Source organism: Ambystoma mexicanum, chromosome 2q (genome assembly GCF_040938575.1).
Source record: "Ambystoma mexicanum isolate Mex_15411 chromosome 2q, UKY_AmexF1_1, whole genome shotgun sequence".
In the NCBI taxonomy this organism is placed as follows: Eukaryota; Metazoa; Chordata; class Amphibia; order Caudata; family Ambystomatidae; genus Ambystoma; species Ambystoma mexicanum.
Genome location: NC_090924.1, coordinates 882,860,648 through 882,888,296, shown reverse-complemented (window position 1 = coordinate 882,888,296; position 27,649 = coordinate 882,860,648). Strand labels below are relative to the sequence as shown.

Genomic DNA, 27,649 nt, shown 5'->3' with positions numbered 1-27,649 from the left:
GGAAGGATCAGGCTAACTCTCTACCTCCTCATAGGTCTTATGACTGCCAGATAGACCTGATACCTGGATCTACTCCTCCTTGTATTAGAATTTATGCCCTCACCGAGCCTGAGAACCTTCACCTTCGACAATACCTGGATCAATACCTGGCAAATGGGTTTTTTCGTCCTTCCAAGTCCCCGGCTTCTTCAGCTTTGATCTTCGTTCCAAAAAAGGAAGGAGACCTTAGAACTTGTATAGATTATCGCTCCCTGAACCAGATCACCGTTAAGAATAGATATCCGTTACCTTTGATCCCTGAACTCCTGGACCAAGTCAGAAAAGCATGCATATATACAAAGCTGGATCTTAGAGGAGCTTACCACTTGGTACGAGTAAAAGAGGGCGATGAATGGAAGACGGCCTTCCGCACCAAGTATGGGCTATTTGAATATCAGGTCATGCCCTTTGGACTTTGCAATGCCCCGGCCGCCTTTCAATATTTTATGAACGATGTCCTCAGAGAGCTCATAGATGTGTGTGTTGTTGTTTACATTGACGACATCCTCGTTTATTCTTCATCGGAATCTGAACATCGGAAACACGTGAAAATGGTCCTCGAAAGATTGCGTCAACACAAACTTTTCGCTAAGTTGGAAAAATGTGTTTTCAACGTGACTGAAGTTGAATTCTTGGGATTCATATTATCACCTGGTGGAGTGCGTATGGATTCAAAGAAGGTTGATGCAGTTCTCAAATGGCCATCACCATCCTCCGTAAAAGGTGTGCAAAGCATGTTAGGCTTCGCTAACTTTTACCACAGGTTTATCCCCGAATTCTCTCGAATAGTCCAGCCCATCACTGCCTTGTTAAAGAAAAACAAACGTTTTGAATGGTCTAGCGAGGCGGAACAAGCTTTCCAGGATTTGAAGACTAAATTTATCTCTGCACCAATCTTAAAACACCCTCGCCCCGAACTCCCCTACATCGTGGAAACTGATGCTTCAAGCCTTGCCATGGGGGCAGTTCTATCACAAAAGGACCCGGTAACCAATCAGTTGCATCCCGTGGCATTTTGGTCCCGCAAATTCTCGCCTCCTGAAATCAATTACACGATTACTGACAAGGAACTTCTGGCTATCAAGTCTGCCTTCAAGGCTTGGCGGCATTATCTGCTGGGGGCCCGACACACCGTTACTGTGATTACGGATCACCGAAACCTGCAATATTTGAAAACCGCAAAAGCCCAATCCTCTAGACAACTCCGTTGGGCATTATTCTTTGCCGAGTTTGACTTCATAATTACCTATCGACCTGGTACAAAGAACGGTAAAGCTGATGCCCTTTCTCGGATGGGAGTGGAAGAACACTTGATCAACCCTAAACCTGTACCAATCATTCCCGAACAAAGAATTCTGGGTGTAATCGCCACAGAATCCATAGAGGAAGTTATGGATAAAGCCAGGCAACTTGTAACTCCAGCAGACATACAGAATTGGCATCTGCAGGGAAAGGACTTTGCAGTAAAGGACAACTTATTGTATTTCCAAGAACGATTATACCTACCCAGCACAGATTTACAGAAAAAAGTAATCGCTTGTTATCACGATTCTTTGATGGAAGGACATCCCGGTATGGCCAAGACCTCAGAAAAGATCAAGCGCTACTTCTGGTGGCCGTCTTGGAAAAAAGATATCAGAGACTTTATAATGTCCTGTGGAGTATGCGCCCAAAACAAGAGTCAAAAGGAAAGACCAGCAGGCCTCTTACGCCCTATTGACATCCCACCTCGCCCTTGGCATACGCTTTCTATGGACTTCATCACCGATCTACCTCCATGCTCCGGATACAATACGATTCTAGTAATCGTGGACTTATTCTCCAAGATGGCGCATTTCATTCCGCTCAAAGGCTTGCTAACAGCAGCAACTCTGGCCCGAGAATTTCTCGAAAACATCGTCCGACTGCACGGTTTTCCTTCGGTTCTAATTTCGGATCGAGGTAGTCAATTTATTTCTCATTTTTGGCGAAGTTGCTGTCGGTCGGCTCAAATTGATGTGAGACTATCGACCAGTCACCACCCTCAGACCGACGGACAAACCGAGAGGACCAATCAAACTCTGGAACAGTATTTACGCTGCATGCTGCAACAAACTGAAAAACTTGGAAAGACATCCTTTGGATAGCCGAATATGCCTACAATAACTCTGTCCATTCAGGAACTGGGAAAACCCTGTTTTTTCTTTTGTACGGCAGTCACCCTTGAACCTCGGAGTTGGATCCCCTCCAAGATCTTGAAACACCAGCAGTAGACTACCTGCATTCTACAATCACCCAAGCCTTTAAGGAAGCTGTTTCTCACCTTCAAAGGGTTAAAGAACAATACAAGAAAGGTGCAGATCAACATCGGAAGGAAGCCCCTCAATATCAAATAGGGGATCAAGTCTGGTTATCCACCAAATATCTACCTCTAAAAGGGCCACGCACATTCAACCCAAGATACCTTGGTCCCTATTCCATCACTACCATAGTAAACCCAGTAGCGGTCAAGTTGGACTTGCCCCCGCACATGAAGATACATCCTGTCTTCCACGTCTCTCTATTAAAACCCGTGCAACCTCAAACCCGACTAACTAAATCTCCAAAACCTATCCTAGTTGATGGAGAACTCGAGTTTGAAGTCAAAAGCATTCTGGACTCCATGATCTCCAAATCTAAACTATTTTTCCTAATTGACTGGAAAGGCTACGGCCCCCAAGAGAGATCCTGGGAACCTGCTGAATATGTCCACGCTCCTCGCCTAATCAAAAGATTTCACCGAACATTTCCTGACAAGCCAAAACCCCCGGAGGAGCCCGGTTTGGGAGGGGCCTTGAGGGGGGGTACTGTCATGATCTCTGCTTCCAAAAGGTCAGGGTTTTCCCAACTCCCTTGGAAGCAGATCCATAACCCAGGTTCCGAGTGCCAACCAGTCCCAATTGGGACCTTTTGGACCCAGTCCTGGCGCCAGTGGCACCAGGCTCATAAATATGCCCAGTCCCAGCGCTGGAAGCGCCGGGCTCATAATGCTTGGGTGGATTTACCTGCAGCAGACCATGCTGCTTACTTGCCTGCCAGTTGAGCCTCTGATCCTCTTCTGTTTGGAACTACTTTTCCTGTTGGGTGGGGCAGGAGCCACTCCCTAGATTCAGAACACTGGAACTCTTCTGGAAAGCAGGAACTCTTTTCTTACCTAGGCGTGGCTGTGGAAGGAGACACCTAAGCACTACAGGAGGCTATTTAAACCACACCCGATGGATAATTCTTGCTTTGCGTTATTCTGCATCCTCTGCAGCAGAACGCTCATCGTGTCTTCTGCATCTGATCCTGGGCCTAAGGAAAAAGGCTTACCATCCTGAATCCAGTCTTCAGCAACACCTATAAAGACAAGAAAGAACAGGTTAGCATTACGGTCTTCAGTGACAGCTCTTCACTTACCTGGTCCATCGGCTGTCACCAACGCCTCGCGGTGCATTCCGGCATCTGAAAGACAAAGGCTTACCTACTCTTCGTGCGCTCCGGAGGTCTTCACACTGCATTCCGGCATCTGAAAGACAAAAGCTTACCAACTCTTCGCACGCTCCGGAGGCCTTCGGCGCTGCATCCCGCATCTGAAAGACAAAACAAGGTGCGTTTAAAGACATTGGGGAACTTTAATACTCACGTGCCATTACTCCTTTCCACATCTAACCCAGTGGGTATTCCGGCACTCTGCAGCCGCTCCGAACTTGTACCTGCAAAATAAAAAGACAGTTAGAGCGCATCGTGAAGCAGGCAACAAGCGCTTACTTACGTGCTTCCAGGCGCTTCTATTCATCACACGGGCTCCATCTTCAACTCACTTCAGCCCGTCATCCGCCATCGCCGGAACCCTGCAAAACAAGAAACATCATTACTAAAGACTTTAAAGACATTAGAGTTACTCGAAACTTACAGTTCGTGCAGTAAACGACGGACAGCAGTCCTCTGAAGTCAAGAGGCCTGCTCCCCTTATCCAGTGAAGAAACTGGTTACAGCACCCTGCCCCGAGGCAGATGGAGAGCACGGCGTTCACTTACCTAAGGTGAGAGCGTTAACCTTTGGGGTTCTACAGGAGAAGAGAAAGGGAAGAAGAGAGAGACATTCAATAACCCAGTTCCTTAATTCCATATTTTCTATCTGCAGACATCTTACCCTTCAAGTCAGACATACAGTGCACAGAGGTCCAGCCCAAAGAGCCAGCCGTGTGTTGCACATCACCTTTGAAGATACGGTATACGCCCAGTCAAGACCGGCGCCTCTACGGGAATCAGGTGAGCGTTACATGAAGGTAGGGGGAAAGCAGTCAGAGTCAAAGGACAGGTTGAACAGATTAGCGACGGCAGAGTCCACTAGTATGGCGATAGGTTTGATAAACTGAGCTGAAATTGTAGAGGTAATAGTTGTGGGTTTAGGAGGAGTAAGGAGTGAGTTAGGGGTGCCTTAAAGTCTGCGAGGATGGTTTGAATGTGTGTCAGTGAGAGAAAGGTAGAAATCCCTTTAATGCTATAAAGAGAAGACTTGAGAGAGTCATGGGCAGAGGTATAGTTGCAGTACTTCATGAGAGTGTGAGTGCTCCATCTATGCAGGAGCCATCACATGTCAGTGCGGAGACTGCAAATGAATGGAGAGACCCAAAGTTGAGGACGATGGGATTTAGGGGTGATAGTTAGCAGTGGGAAGTGAGAAGAGAAGTCAGTACTAGAAGGTGGTGAAAGCAGTGTCAGTGGAGGAAAGATCTGCAGAGAAGGAGGAACGTTAGAGAGGAAGCGCAGTATAGTCAAGGGTTTACATTTTCTTTTAAATGGGTGTTGCAGGTGAGGAGGAAAGGTTAGAAGGGGGGAAGATAATGGGGCTGGATACAATGGGCCGGTCTGAAAGAGATGGCATGATGGTAGCGTTATTGATGAGAGAGAGTTGGAGATGAACAGGAGGTGAAGAGAGTTGAGTGAGGTGGTAGGTTATGAATAGAGTGGATGACATGTTCATTCCGAAAAGATTGAAGATCAGTTTTTGGCAGAGTGTTAGGAGAAAGAAGGTTAAAGTCACCTAAAATGATGAGGTGATGTGTGGGGTAAACAGGTAGAGAGAATCAAGAAATTGCCTGAGTTCATCAAAGAATGGTCCAGTGAGGCCATGAGGGCGATAGATAGAAGCGGAATGAGTAGCGTAAGGACGAGCAATAACTGAGAATGTACATTTAAAGGAGGTAGGAGAGGATTTGCCATTGGGGGTGTGTACAATGTTAAGGTGGTAAGAAAATAGGTACCTGACACCACTGCCTACGCCCGACAGACGAGGAGAGTGAGAGAATGAAGTCATGAAGGGCTGCATGCAGTAATTACCTCATGTGGTAATAAAACATCTCCAAAGGAATTCCAAAATTGGGAATAATTTTTGCGTCTGCATGACTTGTAATTGTGCGGACCTGTAAAGTTACTGAATACTTATCGCAAACCGTAATGGTATTACGGCGAGGCAGTCTTTATGCAAAAAAGACTGCAAAACTCGTGATCAGATCCATTGTGTGGAAGGGCTGATTCCCAAAATAGAAAACTACATGTACAAATAGTTAGCATTAAGTTTGGCCCACAGAAAACGTACATTAGGGTGTGTGTCTTGTGTCTCAGTGCATCCAATGGGATTGACTCTAGAAAGTATTTCCCATGTGGCACCATTCCCTTGTGCAGGCCCGGTGTACGGGAATGTGCATATCAAACAGAGGTATTGTGAGACCACGTCCTGCCATGCAGTGCTCACAGTAGATACACTGCCATTGCACAAAATTAACCTTTCTATTGAATTAGTGCACTTTGACCACTGAAATATGAATGGAAAACTTCACCTTTCCTCAGCCTAGGTGGAGGTTTGCTCCAGTTTCCTACCCAGGTAGGTGCAGTGGGTGATTGTTTATCTAGTTTATAGAAGTGTTCCTGGAACTCATCAATGCAAAGGGTCTAGGCTGCAAAGTACCTGCACTATCAGACTGTCCCTCCTTCTGCCCACAGGTCCCTTGTGTGTACGGTGGAGGGGGTTGGGGGGGCTACGCATCGTTCCTGCAGGTTGTAATGACAATATTGCTCATTGCATCTATAACCAGCAGTTTCTGAGAATTTGCCCCAATGCTTTTGCACGGATTTTCCATTTGAATTCATTTGGGGAATTATATTATTTGCACAGTCCTAGGCCAGAGTAGACATTTCACTCTTTGTTTAATAGAAGGTGATAGCCAGAAAAGGTTTAATATGGAAACTCTGATGGCATTTAATACAGATTAAGAAGCTGAAGAAAACAAAATGGGCAATTGCTATGCACAGTTCTGTATGAACGTCCTTCAAATGCCTTTATTCACAATCAATGTGGGACAATTTAGCTCTATTTTGCCAGAGTTGAGAATGTTGTCATTGAACGAGGATGAGACACGTCTCCATAAATACATGCGGCTCAGCATATTAATGAGATATGCAGACATATGTTTGAAAAGGTTCTTGTAGATCATTAAAGTGAAAACAACCTCAATAAAGTAGGGACAAGGAAGCAACCCTGGTGGATATCCCAGTTCACCAGTTAGAGATGTTCCTACTGGATGATGGTGTGATATAATGGTGTATACACATATCAGTGTAAAAGAAAGGGAAACTATTATTTAATACCCACTGAATGAGACTGATTGAATAAAATCATCTGAACCCCTAAATCATCCAAATGTTAACTGTATTCATGTTTCATAGTGGGGTTCACCAAATGTTTAAGAGATTTTGGTGACAAATTTAGCTTAAGATCATGACATGTTAAGGCTGGTAAGATACTGCATTGCTCTAAACAGTGGGTTGAAGAGATGAGAACCTTTCCTGCGAGCGCATGTTCAAATCAAGCAAAGCATAAATGCAATAGGAAAGGCCAGAACCGTTCCTGCCAGGGATATCCAAACACACAAAGTGCCTGATGGCTCCCACCTGGATGTTTCTTTAATGTATGCACATCAGTAACTCTCTCTGGCTTTCTCTGCAGTAGGTGCACTAACCTACTGAGATAGCTTACTGATAAGTTCAATATGATGTCCTAACTTAAGTAACATTGACAGATGCACAGGACCCAATTTCATCCTACTAATGCCACAGCCAGCTTCACCCCAAACCTCCCTTTCTCCTGAACGTTATATCCCCTCCTTTAGCTTTTGGGATTATTTTGTGTATGTTTTGCTCCCAGGAATCGATCCAAAAATGCATGAACTTCTGTTAAACTCCTGAAGAAATATGTCTTTTAAAGGAGAGAAAAATCTGCCGGGACCCTGTAACCTGCCCGATTCACACTTGTAGATGTGCAATAGTTCTCTTCGAGAAAGTTTGCTGATGCCTAGTGGACAACACTAGACACTAGGCACCAGTTTCAAGATGTATCAGCAATGTTCTTTAGTACAGTTCAACAGATGCTAAAATTCCATACAGCATCATTTAAATCTAGAAAAAACAATTTGTAAATGGCCAACTAAAATGTCCTTCTGGAATATGAACACGTTTCAAAGCTTCATGGAGAAGACAGGCATTGGCAGCAAGGCCTGGGACAGGTATGATAGCATGAAATCCAGCATGGACTGGCATACTCTAACAGGGATCATATGTGATGAATAGGACTGAGGGAGAATGACTTATGCTAAAAGAAAATTGGGAAGCTCTTTGCAACAAAAACATCTCTAAATGAAATGCAGCATTGATGTTGAATATGCTAACAAACTCAATTTCACCATTTCAAATAATGTTATATTTGCCTTTTAAAATGGTACTTCTCCAAAATATGTGTTATATGTACATAGTTGTTTTGTTGAGTATTTGGCTAAGGGATTGCTGGCAATGCCCCTAATTCAATTAAATGGGATGCTTAAATAAATCACAGTGTTGATTCCCGCGAGAAATGTGAGTACCTGCACCATTATTGTGCACGCTGCCCGTGCACATTCTTGGATTCTGTTCTTTTTGTTTTGATACGAGAATGCCACCTGTGTCATGCAGAACGAGTTATTTGAACACATGTCTGGGTGAGCAACCGCACAAATACTGCAATAACGTGATATTGTGCCTTCTTTCTTGTAGGCAGCATGGGGTGGCGGACTGCTGATGTCGAAAAAGCACAGATGGAAGTTAAATGGTGCAGACAGGTATGGCCATAATGGCTTATTCCAAAACATCACTTAGAGAGTTCGAGAACATGAAGCTATTGTGTGTGCATATTTGCACTCATTCCTAATATGTATTCATATTTGCATTGGAAATTAAATATATAACACATTACAGTTCACTTTTGATGAATCCAAGTAAAAAAATAAAACAATATAACACACATTAATTGTAAGAATGGGAGCCGTGAATTATTTTCTATTTTTATTTGTAAACACTTTTATTGCACAAAAAGAAATCAGAATATGCTTGCATGCAATCGGACCTTACATACAGTTACAGCTGCTGTTGAGCCAACGAGTACCATGTGGTGCCCAACAGTCGAAAGGTGTGATCACAAAATTCACCTTTCTAAGGGGGTTCCTTACCCTTTTTTAAGCTACAGGGAGGGTAAGTGGTAGTCCTTGGGATGGGCAGGTCACCTACATACAGTACAGAGGCTTTTCACTATTTGATCTTATGATCTCTGCTAGAAACTCCACTCTATTGAATATCACCCTAGATGCTGAAAAGGCATTCGATCCTGTGTCTGGGATGATATGCCCTGTGCACAGGAAGCCAAGGATGGAGAGATTTTACCACAAGACAAATAGAATATTGTATCAAACTGTTTCACCACTTTTCTCAATAATGACTTTCATGCTATGCAAATGTGTATTAATTCCATCCAGAGGTCATTTGCTGCAGCACTTTCCCTTCCAAAATTACACATTTGCCCTTGACAGAGTACACAGAGTAACACAAGTAGAAAGCAAACAAGCTGTATAAATATGCACAACTACAGAGAAATCAGAACATCAAAGAGAATCAAAAACGCAAAACAAAGAACCAGGGTGGAAAACAGAAATGAAAAGAAAATGTTAACAACTTGGGAAGTGTATATGTACATTTCGGGTACAAGCATAGCTCAATCCCCACCAAACCCCACCCCCCACCCCCCCGGTCAACTTGTTGTGTTCAATGGCCAATGTTCCCTCAAGATATTCCAAGCCACAAGCCAATGCCCATGGGGCAGAATGAGGCAGTCACCAATGCAGCCTTTCTCCTGCACTCAGGTCACAAAGATCCATGAGGTTATCACTTGAAGGTTGCTCAGCTGCAGTGGCGTATGTTGAGGTTCTGCTGCCCTAGGTCCAACTACGCGCATTTGTGCCTCCCACTCCCCAACTTTACTCCATCCCTGCCAGATTCTGCACATTTACCAGATTTCGCCCCTTCAACAGACTCTGTATTTGCTGAAGCCAATTGCATATTTTTGGTTAGGTCAAAGAGAAATCCTTTACAGGACGCAATCGGAAATATAAGCTGTCTGCCAACTGGACACAAGTGAGGGAAGGTTGGAGCGATGAATTTTGGTTTCAACAGTAATATCTGGTGAAATATATACAGGTGTTACAGGTGCATCTTATAACATTTTGATTAAAAAGAACGAAAACACCTCATAGTTTCCATAGTTACAGATCTGGTGTTAGCAGCAGGCACCACAGAGATGAGGCAAGTTGCAACCTTCCGTAGCCTATGTACTACCCTCCAATTCCTTGGGCTGCAACAACATTAAAAGATGACAAAAGCACAGGTGACATTTGCAAACTCTCCCTGGGCATAAACACCTAAGTGGAGTTAATACAGTTGGAGAAGATTCTTGGAACCTTTATTAATATATTAAGTGATATATACTGTTAATAAAAATGTTAAATTACTACAAATGCATGCTTGCAAGACTCATAGCCTAAATACTACCCACACAGATAATTTTGTGATGGAAAGATTGCCCCATTACTCTGTTCCACTGTTGGGGTGTTGGGTATTTTGGACAATGGCTCAAACAACCATGGGAAAACTCCTTAGAGTTTGTTAGACCGTGCAACTCCTAGGAAAATGTTGTGATTTGTGGGTTACAGAATCCTTGCTGTCTTTTGAGGTAGCGTTTCACAGTAAAAGTCCTACCTCATATTTAAAATGTTGTAAACGTTACATATAAAGGTAACTGTTGTGCATACTTTGCAGTGGTTATCCTGCTAGTACTGAGCATGTAGCTGAAGGCATCAAAGATACACGATAAACCCAGCAGGGTTGCCATGTGCCTGCTTAGCACAGCTTCTCTAAGGATGATTGAACGGATAGCTTGACAAGGCGCCTCAATTTTCCTCTCTTCTTTACAGCCGTAAAACTGGCTGTACCTTTGGTGCACATTTTCTTTTTCTCTCTCACCCTTCTACGGCTTTGGGTATAATTTCATAATGCATATACATTTACTCCTCACCATTTTAACTTCTGTGCGATGTACATGATGATTGCACCTTTTGGGCAGAGTAAATTATATTCAGGGTCCATAACTCAATGTGCCATTGTTTTGTGACAATTACAAAAAAAAAAAAATAGTTTAACTCTTTGGTGACCAGACAAGATTTTAGTAATTACCTGTAACTCAGTGTGCCATATTTTTGTGACAAATGATAAGTAAATATCAGTTCTGAGGAAAAAATCTTAGAATTCTTAAGTGGCTGTAACTAAGTGTGCCATTTTTATGATGACAGAAATGACTTGTTGTGCAGATCAAGTCTTCTAATGCCTTTTGAGCAGGGAAGAATATATTGAGGGTCTATGGCTCAGCAACATCCCTTTGTGACAAATGGGAGACAATGCTAGTTATGCAGAAAAAGACCTAAAACTCTTTGTAGATAGAAAATTAACCCCAAAGGCTCAATTTAATCATGCCATATGTTTGTGAGGAACGGGGGAAAATACTAGTTGAGCAGAAAATGTCTTATAATCCTTTGTGGGCAGGAGGTCATATGCATTAGCTATAACCCAGTGTGCCATGTTTCAGTGATGAATAAGAGACAATGCAGCACGAGGTTGGCCGCATCCCTGTGGTAATTGCGTTGGGATACTGCCAATGTAAATAGCGTTAATGCTACTCGGTCCCATGCTATTAGCGCCAGATCATGAGTAGCGGTAAGGCAGTAAATACCCATTCCCCATTGGGTCCATTGAACCCAATGCGGCTGGGGAGCGCTATTAGCATTGGTGAAAATACCACCTAAAATACCCTCTCTGCCGGCGCATTCACCTCCTGCTCAGAGTTGGAAGGGTGTGCATCCTGGCAAGGCCAAACTCGGGATTGGGCCAAACCTTAAATGCGGCACTAATAACATTACCGCCGCATTTAAGGGCTACCGCCCAGCTCGTGATGAGGCTGTATTGGTTGTCATGGAAAATGTTGTCTACTTTTTTGGTCGCAGGAAAGGAAGAGATTGGATTCAACGCCTGTAATTCACTGCAACATGTTTTTGTAATTATTGTCAGAAAATGCTAATTTGCAAGAACACTGCTCCTGACTCCTCGGCCATGTCATGACCCCAGTGTTTGTGTGAAGCCGCTGCCCAGGGGGCTTGAGGTGCCCCCCCCGCCCCATCATCTGGCCCTCATTTCCGCCCTCCTCACCTGGATAGGAAAGGACCCTCAGACGCTTTGCCCCATCGCACCGTCATGTGACTCCCTTGTCACCCCTTCATATTTCCAGCTCCTCTCTGCCCTGGGCGTCTGCATTGTAGGGCATTGAATTCAAGGGCTACTACACACCTTGTTTGCTCCTGTTTGCGCTCTGTGCCTCTTCTATTTCCTGTCTGTTTCACTTGCATGCAGCCATAACCGTGTGCATTCCCTGCTATCTTTGCGTTCTTTTCCTTCTCCTAGCTTCCCATCCCATCCCTATCATCCACACGTTCTCCTTATCATGCCCGTTTCCGCTCTTGGCTCCCTTCTAATCTGATCTATCCCAATCTATCTTCCTCTCCTGATCCTATCCTCACTGCTGGTCTCGGGAACGCACGCGCAAACTGTAACAAGTCTCGCACGATTCTTAACCTAATGTTTTGCTTTAATCTGCCATTTATCTGTATGGCCGAAACATGGCTCACTTCACACAACACTTCAATGTCTGCTCCATTACTGCTCCTTCCACAGCATGTTCACACTTACCACACCCCATTGGAGTGGTGGTGTTACTGGTATACTTTTTCGTTCTTCCTGGACTCTTTCTACTCCCCTATCTACAATTCTTTCGAATATCATCTTTCTTCATTTTCCAAAAAACATACTGTTACTTTTCTGACTATCTGCCACCCTCCTGACCCTACTCTCTCTTTTTACAATGACGATGACTCTCTACTTTATTTTCTTCTTTCTGTGAATCCTCCTTTTTTCTTCTTGGTGACTTTGACCTTCATCTTTCATCCACTCATCAGTCATCCCCCTTCATCCCTCTTCTTGAATCTTATTCCCTTTTCCAGCGTCCTACTCTTCCTTCCCATGTTTCTGACTCATCAATTGATTTAGCTTTTTTCTTCTCTCTTACCTGAACCCTCAGTCTCTTCACATCCGATATACTCCTCTGACCACTCGCTGTTACCTTTCTCGTTTTCCCTTCCTCGCCCCTGCTTCAACTACTTTCTCTCATCGCGACCTCTGCTCTTTATCCCCTACCTGCTTTCTTTCCTCTCTTTCCACCATTCTTCCCATTCTTCTATATTTTTTATTTTTCCCCTCCTCCTTCTTCTAATCTTCAAATCTCCCTTTCCGCTACTCGTGATATACTCTACTCTTCTACTACTTTCTCTCCTTGCAAGCCTTCACAATCTTGGCTGACTCCTGGTCTTTGTGCTCTTTGTTCTGCCATTTGGAAGGCAGAACATATCTGGAAAAAAAAAAAACCTGTGCTCCCTCTGACCTCTTAATTCTATGTGCTCTTCATACTTGTTATGATGCATCTCTTCAGGCTGCTAAAAAACACTATTTTTACATACTTATTTCCTCTCTTACATGTTACCCCACCGGCTTTTGCAAGTTATTAACAGGTTGTTCTGTCCGACTGCTTCTGATCTTTCTGTCTCTTCTTCTCTCTCTTCCTCAGTCCTCTTTGTTTCTAAGGTCTCCACTCTGTGCTCCTCACTTGCTCATCTGCCCTCAGAACCTAAACCCTCACTTACATCGACTCATCCTACTGTAAGGCAGACCAGTAAAAAACAATCCTGTCAGGCAAAAAGCATAGGGCACATCTTTTCAAGGAAAGCAAGATTTATTTTGCAAAAAGGAAAAAGGTGACAGCGGGAGCAGTAGAACCCAACTGCCACACAGCTCTCAGTTAGTTCAAAGCAATCACATCATTATAAAGGAGTGCATAATCAGTTATGACGCACATGGTATACAGTGTTCATCCCCCACCCTCATTGCTACCATCTATATACATACTACCAGTGCCCCATGGTCCCTCATCCTAATCTACCGCTATCCGCTAACATGTGGTCCCCTAAAAAGAGTTCCTCAAACGTGACTGAGAACGATGAGCCACAGAAAAAGTTGCAACACATAAGGAAGACCCCAATGTCATACAATGGATTATTGTAATGTGTCTTAAAGATGTAGATGGAATCTGGATTGTGGAGAAGGAATGTTTAGGGAGGGTTACGCCTCAATGTTCTGCTGAATTAAGTTGGAGAGCTTTGATGGTGAGAGGAGGCTGTGCTGGGGATTGTTACCTGTAAACCTAAATAAACCTCTTACAAAGCTCATTGGATGTCCTGCCCATGCTTGATATCATGGATAAATGTGGTAACCAAGGGGACCCTGACTGTGAACACAGAGAATAAACCAGCACCCCAGGAAACTGATGTAGGTAACCACTGTGTTGCTTCCCGAAAGTCGGTCCCTGGAAGGCTAAACAAACCAGTAAATACAAGGCTTCCTTGCCTAGGTGCACATTACAGGACCGGGTTCACAGGAACTTGAACCCTGGCCAGACAACATCCCCCATGATGGAAAAAAGGAATAAGTGGGTTTCTCATGGTGGAGCCCCTCAAGATTAGAGTAAAAGCAATGGTCAGGGAACCTGGCAAAATAGATTCCGGCAGCTTTGTGGGCAGCAACCCAGCTGAAGAAGTTCTGGTTTGGGGACAATGGTTGGGCGACCCAGGATGACCCAACAACAAGATAATGCAGGATATTGGTGCCCCAATACATTTCCAGGTGATGGCATCAACTAGGACCCACAGGACCCAGCAAATGGCAGGAAGCTTCGGTAAAATGGCCTTGAGGTAGTTCCAGCAAGAAGCTCCTGACCTAGCACTTGGAGATGTCAGAAAGACACATAATCCCCACCAATCAAAATAGGGGTTTAGGGGAAATCGGGTTAGGTGGCCAACAAATCTTGTTGGCCACTACAACTGCCACTCCACCCAGACCATACCTACAGGATGTCATAGCAACAGCACAGAAACAGATAATGGTCTAAATCATTAAAAACTATTATGAATGGCTGCCGTTTGAGCTCGCAAAGTGCCAATCTGTGTGCAACTGCCATGTAGGCCTTCCTCATAGTTCCAGCAGGACTTATAAAATACATTGGTAACCCAACAGCTACTAAAAAGGTGTATTAGGCTACCGATCCGGTGCATCGACTTGCATCTCTGGTGGAACTAGCACTAAATGTCAGCTACCACCACCCTACTTCCTAAAGCCAAAAAGGTGATATAATTACCATATTTAATTGCAAACCTAGTTTACCTGAGTTTGCCATTATAATACTTAACTTCTGAAGAAAACCGTGTAATGTAAACACTAAAAATGAAACCCCATTTATTTGACTAACTGAGCTTGTCTATTTTCTTTAATCGCTTTTAAAGTAACATGTTTACTTTACCACCTAACTTAAAAACATGTATTGCTGTTACAATTATGTGCTAATGATGAGCCTTGCCCAACTTGGAGGTGGGTCATTATCGCACGATAATGACCCCTCCCCGGTCCATAAGGCTAAAATATATTCCTTCCATGAGGGCCCCAAAACCTGTTAATGGTGTACTCTTAATAATCTATGCATACCATTCTCAAAAGTAAATAGAGCCACAGTGAGGGTCACCATGCTGAGGCTGTTTCAGCATCATTGAAAGATGTAAACGTTTGAGGATGTATTCATTGTGAGATGAAAATAATGCTTCTCTTTTGGTCATGGATGTTTGAAATGTATTGGCACCCCATTTCAGAGAATCCCATTTCGCCAAATATTTTGTACCACTTTTTAATACAATAAATGACAGGTGGAGACCCCTACACCTCTCCTCAAACCCCAGAAACCCCAACAAACCCCCACCTTTCTACATGCCTAACCCAAACCCCCACCTCCATTTTAGCAGTGAAATGCCGAAAATAATTGCTGGAAAATGTGATTCACTGAAATTGGATGCGAGCAAATTGGGCAATACCTTGGGCCTCATTACGACCCTGGCGGTAAGGGGTTAGCGCCAGCGTTAGCTGCGCCGACCCCTTACCGCCAATTACGAGTTCCCTTTCCGCCATGGCGGTTTTTACACCTGCTTTTAGCGGGTGTAAAAAACCATGGCGGTAATGGAACTTGGTGTTAATTACGCCACCGTAATTTACGGTGGCGTAATTAACGCCTTCCCCACTCCCATTATGCCCTATGGGGCAAAAATGGGAATGGGGAAGGGTAAATGGGGATTGGGGATTTACCGCCCCGCCAAGGTCGGAATGGGGCGGTAAATCCCCTTACCGCCATGGCGTTAACGTAGTTAGCACCATGGCGGTAAAGTCACGGCCCTGGCGGTAACTTACCGCCAGGGTCGTAATGAGGCCCCTTGAGTTGTTTTACACAAATGGGCCCACTCCTTAATTTGAGGGTAAAAGAAATCCATCAAATCTTAGGATACCCACAGAGATTTTAGTTGAATGCTCTCCTCTTAGGTAAGACGAAGTCTTGGCTTGTGTTTGATAGACTGAGTGGATTCTGAGTATGTTGGGAATTATTTGAACTAAAATAAAATAATGTTCACAAAACTCAGCCTATCAGTATGCAGCATTTCTCAGTACACCTGTCCTTCTCTTCAGTGCTTAAGGTAAAAGAAACATAGGGAGCGGAATCAGAATGTCTACATACATAAATCAAAAATCAATGGCACTATTACATATGTAAGCTGCAGTTCCCTTGGCCAGGAAATATGATATCCTATAGACATCAAGTACATTTCTTGGGAGTCCCTGGCCTTCTTGATAAGAGTAGACCTTATTTAAAAATATTTTGTTTGACTACCTTAGAAATATGGTATGACATTTCCTTGGAGCCCCCAATGCTGATTCTATGTGAAATTCAGATTCTGACAGCTTCTTATGTTAGTCATTGTGGTAAGTCCTGCCTTTTTAAAAGTTTATCAAGCTTACCCATAGCCTATTTTTCCTTGTTCACACAAAATACCTCATCCTAAAAATACACTGCTTAAAGAAACTTCAAATGCTCCACGAAATATAGGAGATCAAACATATCAAGGCTTTCACAACTCCACAGAATTGCCTCTACTCATGTATAATGTGACACATTAGACACTCAGGCCTGGCAAAATTCAACTTTCACCCATAGTATATTTTGCAATAGACAAAAAGGAATTGTGTAATTGAACACTGACACCAGATTTCATCTATCAATCAAATCATTTAGAATATGCTACATTGTGTCTATGGAAATTGCACTGCACTGACATTGATTTGTTGATGGATTGATCAATCGGTTGATTGCGTTATTTATTTCTCCTTTTTTTAATTTCAGGGCCAATTCTGTAACATGGAATCCTCATAAAATGATGGGTGTGCCGCTTCAGTGCTCCGCTCTCTTAGTGAGAGAAGAGGTAAGTATTATACCATTTCATCACTGAAGGTCTTGATTTAGTAATGTCTCAATATGCACTTGCAATGTGATACAAAACATGCACCCGGTGGGACAAACCTAAACTACAGCGTATATAGGTTCACTAAAAATCAGAAAATTGGCCTCAGCTACAAACCTGTCAAAGCAATCTTGCACTGATGCTTTACAAACACTTTCAGTAAGCCTAATCAGTACACACTTCATGCTGCAAACCCAGATACCTACATGTAGGAGCTGCCTTCAGAAACGATCAGAACTCTTGACATGGCAGCACTCATTGTCCAAAAAAGGACAACACTATCCCACATGACATTGATGAGGCCTGTAAAATAAACATTTACAATAACGTAATCTTGTTGGCAGACCTGAATTGCATGCATGGTCAAGGGACAAACGAGACAAGACAACATCAGCCCAGAACTGAATTCACAGGTTGATCCAACACTCATGTTAAAATTCTGTTGCTTCAAATGCCTACTCACACGTTCTTGCCTTCCACATCATACAAATCTTGAGATCAACACATATCAGAAAATTCTGCAAAATCAAGACAGTTTAGCATGGAGAGAGAATGCTGAGACCCATCAGTGCAACATCATTTTGGAACAGCCTTACAGAGGACTCAACGCACCTGGAGGAGGACCTAAAATTAGAATGTGACTTAAAGCTCAGCCGTTCACCCAAATTGCCCAGACTGAATGGAAAAAAGTAGATACTAGTGGTGACCATCAAGTTGGAAGCTGAATTTTTTGGTATCGCAGCGGTAAATTTGCTGATATATCACCAAACAGAATTACAGTTACTGCCACTTGGTCCAGTGGTAATACTGCCAGATTACAAATGGCAGTGGCAGTGTTAATCCCCATTTAATTGAGTCCATAGGACACCATAGGGGATTTTGGAAGAATTATTGTGGCAGTAATTCCGCTGGCGGTAATTCAGCTGAAATTTGGCAGACATGTGCACAATCCACCAACTTAAAGCCAAACTCATAGTTAGGTGGTGCTGTAATGCGGCAGTACACAGTATTATCACCACATTTTTCCTGCACCGCCAAACTTGTAATGAGGCCCGTCTAGTTGTGCAAGACTCTGTGTGCCTATTTTTCACTTCTAATTCCCCCCGCCCCCCATAGCCCTCAAGATGGCAACTCTTTCATGAGCCCCCTCCAGCTGGTGCTTGGAAGCCACCAATGCATTCATTAGTAGTAAATTGTAAACCATGATTTAATTAGGAAATTCCCAAATGAATATGAAAACTGAGTACCTTTAAAATAAAACATGCAAATCCAAAGACGTTGTTAATCATCGAGTGATGTACGTTTTATCCAAGTACTGCACTTTTTTGCATTCCAATCTGATCTATTATCTATTTGTGTGTCATAAGATGTATCACTCTAAATACAATTTCACCATTTAACTACGAAATAGTTCAGATGCTTTTGTTATGGCTGTGGCATTTGAAGAAAATCTGAAAGCATCTGGGTTCCATCAAGTAAATGGCCTCTGATTGCAGCTTTGTGTGGTTGACAATAGAGTATAATTAGGTGATCATTTTATCTGTAGTAGTCACATGCAAAAACAAGCATGGATGTGCTCTTGTTATCTCCACTTCAACCCCTCTAAAACATGGGTTCTTTTCTTTCCTGCTAATACTATCCCTCCTCCTCTATCCCCTCTCCCCATCTCTTTTCTTCCATCTTTCATATCTTTTTCCTCTACTCCACGTAACTTGAGTTGTGTCTTTGATTCTTCATTTTCTTTCTCTGCTCATATTTCTGTAGCAAACACACTGCAGCCGTTAAGGGCCCACCAGCTCGAGCCTAGGCAGACCCTCTGCTGGGATGTGATTGCTGTTCGAACTGCAGGCTTTGCCTGGGTGCAAATAATGCATTTTATTTACTCTGGATCTTGACTGCGTGTCATTGGAAAAAGGACTAAAAATGTATTTGGCGGGCAACAGAGTGAGCCTCCCTGTTGACTCCCCGCATTCAATTAAAAAAAAGATGGCGCTACCTGGGGAAGTGCCTTGGGTGACTGGAAACAGCAGGCAGAGACTGTGTATTCTCGTCAGCTGTTGCAGCCACCTGATTGGCTGAGCGCCCTTCCCTGGGTTACAAATATTAATTCACGCTCATGCCGCTTCCAATTATACAACTAAAAAGTTCTTCGGTTCTTTAACTTTACTGCTTCCAAACTTATTTCTTCTCTTGTCTTCTTGTGACTTTTCTACTGTTCTTCGTTTTTCTTTGGTCTGCCTGCTGTTCATCTTCCTCCTCTTCATTCTGTTTATCACTCATCTGTTTGTGTCCTCTGACTTCAGACCCCTCATGGTTGCACTCTGCACTGCACTCTCTTTAATGGTTATCTTTTGAATCTCGTCTGAACTCTCTTCAATGGTTATCTTTTGAATCTCGTCTGCACTCTCTTCAATGGTTGTCTTTCTAATCTTGTCTGCTCTTTAATTTCCTCTGTGTTGTCTTTAAATGTCTGTACGGCCTAGCTCCCCCTTATCTCTCTTTTCTTATTTCTTTCAATTCACCCACAGGCTCCCTCTGTTCACAATACCTCTTTCTCCTAACTGTTCCAGACCCCCCCTTGAGCCTCTCGCCATTTTCATTCCTCTTCTTTGCTTGCACCACACAACTGAAAGCCGCTCCTTTTTTCTTTGCGTTCTATCTGATCCTTTCCTCTTTTCAGAAAATGTCCAGAAACGTATTTTCTTTTTACTTGATCTTCTGGTTTGATTAGTTCTTACTCATTTTATTGTACTGTTGGTTATGTTTGTGAGGCGCTTACGCGTTAAGTGCTATAGAAATAAAAAGAAAGTCAAATACAAAAACGCAATATTTGCATATCACGATAGCGTTTGTGCCTCTGACCTTTCTCTGATCAGTTAGGTGAAAATCAATAATGTTCACCCTTTTGAAGGATCATCAGCATACTGTTGTAAAAACTACAATCCCACAACTGCAAGGGATAAATGTGGGGCAAGCGCCTACTGTGGAGGAATTCTGGGGCGATATCCATTATATGGGTGGAAGGATCCTGAAGGCGTGATCAGGAGGCGTTGCATCTTATCGATTTGGTAAAACCCCTAAATCATCCACAAATGTGTGCATTTACATGCACTAAAGCCCTGGTGGCAATTATGTTAAACCTGGCAGCCACAGGAGTATGTACCTTGTTTGCACTTCTTACTGGGATCTAGTGTACATTCCACCTGTCATGTAAATATGGCCAGAAGCATGTGGAATAGAATACTTGGGATCCACCAATATTTAGGTGGTAAAAGCTGGTGGAATGCATAGAAATCCAACACTGTCCCACACTTTTCCAGCAGCAACAAAATCAGATGCTGTTGTAAGAGCATTTGGTGCTGTCAAGCAGATGGGTTCGGGGATGCAGACAGGTATGTTTCAGTTCATGCCCCTGCTACAGCTGTTAGAAACAAGAATATCCAGCGGACTGTTTGATATAGTGTGAAAATATTCACAACAATGTTATGCATTGTTTCTACACTCCATGTAACATATCATAGGATTGGCAAATGACCCATCCACTCACTCTATTTAATTCCCTAGCAGGAGAGGTCACAGCACCTCCGTGTTTGCTCATTTGAGCATCATGCTTGACATTGTTCTTGTATCCATAAACTGAAAGTCAAAACACAGCTGTATCTGTTGAGCTGATAAAGTCCAAAGATCTATAGTAACCACTAATAAAGAAAGCATTAAGAGAAATGATGTGGTTCCCAGAGGTCAATGACCTAGTGAAAAACAAGCTGAGAAAATGCCCAATATGTAGATGTATGTTTCAAAGAATCAGACAAATACCCTTACATCCTGGTATCCCCATCATGGATCGACCGATAATGCATATTATGGAGATTTCATAATGTCTAAGGTCCTGAAAAAATGGTGGACCCTGAGAAGTTTGTAAGTAGCAAAGGTGATCTGATTGTGGTGTATAGAACACGCATTGTGCTAGGGATTCTATATGGCAAAGTGGCCATCCCAGAGCCCAAAATGAAATGGCAGGAAACCTTGGAGGCAAAGATCTTACGCTCCATCTTGGGGGTCCCCACCTCGGTCCCTATTGAAGCTTTGCGATTGGAGCTTGGTATTTTCTCCTTGAGAGAAACTTGGAGGCCGATTCATGGAATAATTAGCGCGGCGCAAGTGGGCAAAAACGTGCGAATCGCAGTGGAATAGCGAAAATCGCAGTGCAATTGCGAAAATCGCACGAAAAGCAGCGCACGTCGATTCATGGAAGGCCGTGCGCGAGAAAACCAGCGGATGTGCGATAAAAAGTGCGCGGCGCACGTTGGCGCACAGGCCATCTAACAGCGTGCGCCAGGTCACTGCGAAAATCGCACAGGCCACAGCGAAAATCACACATAGCGCGGCGCACGCAACAAAAGTAGGCGGAACACGGGCGTAACACTCGGAATGGGGAACAACTTGCCAAAACGTGGGCGTCACGGGGGAAGTACAGGGCACAAGTGCGCGGAACGCCCACACGCTCGCCTACAACACGTATTCATGGAATAGAATAGGGGAAAAAAGCGCACGCTCAAACCAGCGCACAGGCACAAACACGACCGCCACAAGAAAGCAGGCGGTAGCGTCTCTGCGGCTGTAAGAAATGTGCGCCAAAAGGTGCGCCAACAAATCGCACCTATATACTGCCATGATGAATGTCCCATACTGTGGCCCTCCAGGAAAAATGACGTGCAAAGGGGTACCCACAAACACGGACACCCGCTGACAAAAAATACGTGTGCGTGTATACCGGGGTGCGCGGGAAGTCTAACACGCGATTTCAGCAGGGTACGTGCATCACAGGGGTTCGCGTGAAGTTTCACACGCGATCGGGTCTGGGGGAGCGGGCTACGTGTATATCAGGGGTTCGCGTGAAGTTCCACACGCGAACAGCCTGGGCGCGTGTATTTCAGGGGTGCGCGGGAAGTTCCACACGCGAACAGCCTGGGCGCGTGTATTTCAGGGGTGCGGGGGAAGTTCCACACGCGAACAGCCTGGGCGCGTGTATTTCAGGGGTGCGCGGGAAGTTCCACACGCGAACAGCCTGGGCGCGTGTATTTCAGGGGTGCGCGGGAAGTTCCACACGCGAAGAGCCTGGGCGCGTGTATTTCAGGGGTGTGCGTGAAGTTCCACACGCGACCAGCCTGGGCGCGTGTATTTCAGGGGTGCGCGGGAAGTTCCACACGCGAATAGCCTAGGCGCGTGTATTTCAGGGGTGCGGGGGAAGTTCCACACGCGAATAGCCTGGGGGCGCGTGTATTTCAGGGGTGCGCGGGAAGTTCCACACGCGAATAGCCTGGGCGCGTGTATTTCAGGGGTGCGCGGGAAGTTCCACACGCGAATAGCCTAGGCGCGTGTATTTCAGGGGTGCGGGGGAAGTTCCACACGCGAATAGGCTGGGGGCGCGTGTATTTCAGGGGTGCGCGGGAAGTTCCACACGCGAATAGCCTGGGCGCGTGTATTTCAGGGGTGCGCGGGAAGTTCCACACGCGAATAGCCTGGGCGCGTGTATTTCAGGGGTGCGCGGGAAGTTCCACACGCGAATAGCCTAGGCGCGTGTATTTCAGGGGTGCGGGGGAAGTTCCACACGCGAATAGGCTGGGGGCGCGTGTATTTCAGGGGTGCGCGGGAAGTTCCACACGCGAATAGCCTGGGCGCGTGTATTCCAGGGGTGCGCGGGAAGTTCCACACACGCGAATAGCCTGGGCACGTGTATATCAGGGGTGCGCGTGAAGTTCCACATGTGATTTGACAGTGTGGGTCCTCCCAGGTGTACCCTGTACACCCTCCACGGCCCCTGCAGGCAGCCCACACCACAGGGGACTACCCTGCATCCCTGGTCATGTCCCGCAGGCAGCCCACCCACCATGGGCATGCCCCCCAGCAAAGGCACATTTCTCCTTGAACTAATGAACACCAACTCATGTCCCCTTGCACCCCCACCCCCCAGCACTGTGGGGCACCTGCCAGCAGGCCCCCACCCATGTCCAACTCATGTCCCCCACCACCCCCACCCCCCAGCACTGTGGGGCACCTGCCAGCAGGCCCCCACCCATGTCCAACTCATGTCCCCCACCACCCCCACCCCCCAGCACTGTGGGGCACCTGCCAGCAGGCCCCCACCCATGTCCAACTCATGTCTCCCACCACCCCCACCCCCCAGCCACCAGGTCAGCCTCCACCAGGCCCCCACTCATGTCTCCCACCACCCCCACCCCCCAGCCACCAGGGGCACCCTCCACCAGGCCCCCACTCATGTCTACCACCACCCCCACCCCCCAGCCACCAGGGTCAGCCTCCACCAGGCCCCCACTCATGTCTCCCACCACCCCCACACCCCAGCAGTGCAGGGTCACCCTCCACCAGGCCCCCACTCATGTCTCCCACCACCCCCAAACCCCAGCCACCAGGGGCACCCTCCACCAGGCCCCCACTCATGTCACCCACCACCCCCACACCCCAGCAGTGCAGGGTCACCCTCCACCAGGCCCCCACTCATGTCACCCACCACCCCCACACCCCAGCAGTGCAGGGTCACCCTCCACCAGGCCCCCACTCATGTCTACCACCACCCCCACCCCCCAGCCACCAGGGGCACCCTCCACCAGGCCCCCACTCATGTCACCCACCACCCCCACACCCCAGCAGTGCAGGGTCACCCTCCACCAGGCCCCCACTCATGTCACCCACCACCCCCACACCCCAGCAGTGCAGGGTCACCCTCCACCAGGCCCCCACTCATGTCTACCACCACCCCCACCCCCCAGCCACCAGGGGCACCCTCCACCAGGCCCCCACTCATGTCACCCACCACCCCCACACCCCAGCAGTGCAGGGTCACCCTCCACCAGGCCCCCACTCATGTCACCCACCACCCCCACACCCCAGCAGTGCAGGGTCACCCTCCACCAGGCCCCCGCTCATGTCTCCCACCACCCCCACCCCCCAGCACTGTGGGGCACCTGCCAGCAGGCCCCCACCCATGTCCAACTCATGTCCCCCACCACCCCCACCCCCCAGCACTGTGGGGCACCTGCCAGCAGGCCCCCACCCATGTCCAACTCATGTCTCCCACCACCCCCACCCCCCAGCCACCAGGGTCAGCCTCCACCAGGCCCCCACTCATGTCACCCACCACCCCCACACCCCAGCAGTGCAGGGTCATCCTCCACCAGGCCCCCACTCATGTCTACCACCACCCCCACCCCCCCAGCACTGTGGGGCACCTGCCAGCAGGCCCCCACCCATGTCCAATCCATGCCCCCCTGCACCTGGGTCCCAACATTCCCCAATCATGTCCGTAATGCCCATCCTCCCCTGCCAAAAGGCCCAACCAACTATCACACCCACCCACATATCAAAGGCAATTACATGTTACACCCCCAATTAAAATAATGCAATTTAACACATGTCTGTCACACACAATGGCTGCAAGTGAATGACAAAACACCCAACATGACATGCCTGAAAGCAATGAGATGATACGACACATTGAAGATTAAAAAAATAATATGTATTTAACAGCAAGTAGAATGGAAATGAAATAAGAAAAAACACAAAGCAAATCAAACAAAACAAGATGAATGTCCAAGAAAATAATCTGAAAAATTAAAATAAGCCAATGAAGAAGATCATCTTGGGTCCATGAGCCCTACCAAATTAAACCTAACTGACTACTAACTAAAAAGTGAACTATATACAAAAAAGTGGTGCATTGTCCAATCGCAACCAAAAAAAAATCAAAAAAACAAAGGAAACCTAACCCTAACTATACAACTATATACAAAGGCAGCGGGCTATTCGGACGGCTCACTGGTTGTTGTCATGGGCCAGGGCATCATCGAACTCCTGGTCAATGGCTTGGAGGCGGGCATGTTCCCTGGCCCCGAGGTCCCGCAGGGATAACGCAGTGTCAAGCTCAAACTCCCTGCGAAGACCCTCGAGGCACTCAGCCCGCCTCAGCGCCCTCCGCATGGAGTCCTCCGCCCTGACCATCGTGAGCCGTTCCTCCTCTGCCCGCTGCCGCTCCGCACCTATCCGCTGGCACAACCTCTCCCACACGGAAGCCACTCCCATTCCAGGGTTCTCCTGCCCTCTGGCCGATGCCTGCACCCCTGATGTTGATGGCCCCGAGCCATGATGCCTCCCACGTTGAGCCTGCTGCTGCCTCCGACGCAACTGCCTGTGCCAGCACGACGGCATCCAGGCTGATGGAAACCACCGACGCCGTCGTGCACGTGCCCTGCCCGATGATGCCGTCACATCCTCCATCTGCTGGGGTCCAGTTGCTCTGGTGTCCACCCCTGCTGGATCTCTGACTCCCGACTGTGGCAGGGATGGGATCCCCACCGAGCTGGCTGCATTGGTCGGGGCAGGTCCACAGGGGGCCCTGGTGGCATCTGGGCTGGAAGACGGCAAGGAGAACGACTGGTGGATAGCCTGCACAGAGGAGGAGAGGGCCGCCACATTGGCCAACACATGCAGGAAACCCCCGAACATGGCCGATCCCAATTGGGCCACGTCGGCACGGTGCACTTCGTGATGACGTGCGTGCTCCTCCCGGGAAGCACGCACGGCATCACGAATCACAGCCGTGCGCATCGCGACCCCAATCAGGACCTTCTCCGCACGGCCAGGGGTTCCCACGTCCGCAGGTGGAGGGGAGTCAGGTGACATGGACATCCCCTCTACCTGCGGACAGGCCTGGGACGGGGCATCCCTGCTGGTGCATGGTGGTGCACTCACAGGGTCAGGGACAGCGACATGCACAGGCCCCTCCACGGTGACCTGTGCTGCCTCCTGCCCCTGGCCCTGGACTGCACCACTTGCACCAGCAGGGATGCCCCCACCAGGCCCCATGTGTGCCCCAGTGGCGGCCTCCTCCTCCTCTGTGCAAACCACCAACCTGGATGGCTCCTCACCGTCTCCCACCGTAGCAGGCCCCTGTGGGGGCTCACCCACCCCTTCCGCTGCAGCCGTGGGGGCATCCCCGCCGCCTTGCTCCACAGCGCCGTCTCCGCCCTCTTCTTCACTAGCCGCTGCGTAGAGGGAGACAAAGAACACAAGCATCAGGGCACTGTACAATGGTCCCCTAGACAGGAAGCAATAGCAGATGAGCACCACTGTCAAAGTACACTTCCATCATGTCCCTCCACAACACATGGGTCAGTCCAGGCAAAACACACACAGTAACAGGCATGGTGCATGCCATGGACATTTCCATGCATGTCCAATGGACTCTTGAAACATTCAATGATATGTAACTCACATGCATCATGGCTCATGCCCATCACATGCACACACTTCACCTCAGTCACATCCATCTGGCCCCAAACACACCAAACACAGCGGATACAAGGGTAATTTGGCTGCTTTACTGAATCTCTGCATTGTCACACACATGTGTCATGCATCCATGGCATGCACAAGTCACAGACACGCAAGTCAGGCACACAGACATGGCTACCATATATGTACCTGGCATCAGCACCCATCCCTCACCCCCACCCATGTCCAGGTACAGAGACTGGCATGCTCTCATGTTCAAAATCTGAATAGGGCTCCCCATGCGGCATTTCAACACATTCAACAACCATGTGCATCACACATCACTGGTCGCACATGCATTACCATGATGTCCCTGCACACATACATGCATACATGGCCTATGGCACACATACAGGCAAGTATCATAGAACCAGCACACCGCAACATGCCCTGTCTCACACAGTAATGCATGGACACTTACCGCTCAACTCCAGACGGGCCTCCCTCTCAAGGATCTGGGCGTGGAGCGCTGGGCGTACGCGTTCCAGGACCCTCATCTGGATGGAACTCATGCGGCCCCGGCCCCCCTCCACGAGGCGCCGGGCCTTCACAAGGGTCCTGGACCTCAAGTCCTCCCAGCGCTTCTTGATCTTCAGGACGTCGCGGGTTGCCACCCCCTCCGCGTTGATGGCAACCACACAGTCGGCCCAGATCCTCTGCCGTCCTTCCTTGCTGGCGCGGGACGATCCAAAGAGGGCATCATACTGCCCCAGGACATGCTCCACCAGGACACCAACTTCGGTGACAGTGAAGCTGGTGCCCCTCTGCCCCTCTGGCCTGGGGTTGCCACTGGTGCCAGATGTGGAAGTGCCCGACATGGCAACCCCAGAGGCAGGTGTGGGTGGGCAACTGGGTCCTGGGGCTGGGCTGTGGAGCGATGTAATCCCAGTCGGGAGTCTTCAGTTCCAGCAGGGGTGGACACAGCAACTGGACCCCTGCAGATGGCTGATGTGCAGGCACCAAATGGCAGGGCACGGTGGCAGCAGGCAGGCAGGCAGGCAGGCAGCAGCAGATGGCACGTGGGAGGCTGCTCGGGGCACTGGGGGGCAGTAACTCGGCCTTCTGGGCAGGAGCGTGGGCTTCCGTGTGTTTTCGCGTGGCCAGCTTGATACGGAGTGATTTGGCACGTGAATATCCTGCACGTCAGCGTGAAATCCGAGGAAAGGCCCTTAGCGCGTAAGCGCGTCAGCACGCATACGCGATTCTATTGGACCAGAGTCCCTCAGCGCGTAAGCGCGTCTGTGACGTGACCCGCACGGGTGTTCCCCACTCAGCATGTGATGACGGGGCACACGTGGAGATACTGCACGTCAGAGTGTCATCGCGTGTAATTGGACAAAAGTGCGCGTACAC

General features: G+C 47.3%; 1 protein-coding gene across 1 annotated transcript in view; it reads left to right on the top strand.

Moving 5' to 3' along the window:
- The window catches only part of GAD2 (glutamate decarboxylase 2), a 742,591-nt gene that overhangs the window by 476,125 nt on the left and 238,817 nt on the right, over positions 1 to 27,649 (top strand). The window contains exons 11-12 of the mRNA XM_069648150.1: positions 8,127 to 8,191; positions 16,828 to 16,906. Of these exons, the coding sequence (XP_069504251.1) occupies positions 8,127 to 8,191; positions 16,828 to 16,906 (144 nt within the window). The remainder of the gene's footprint in view (positions 1 to 8,126; positions 8,192 to 16,827; positions 16,907 to 27,649) is intronic.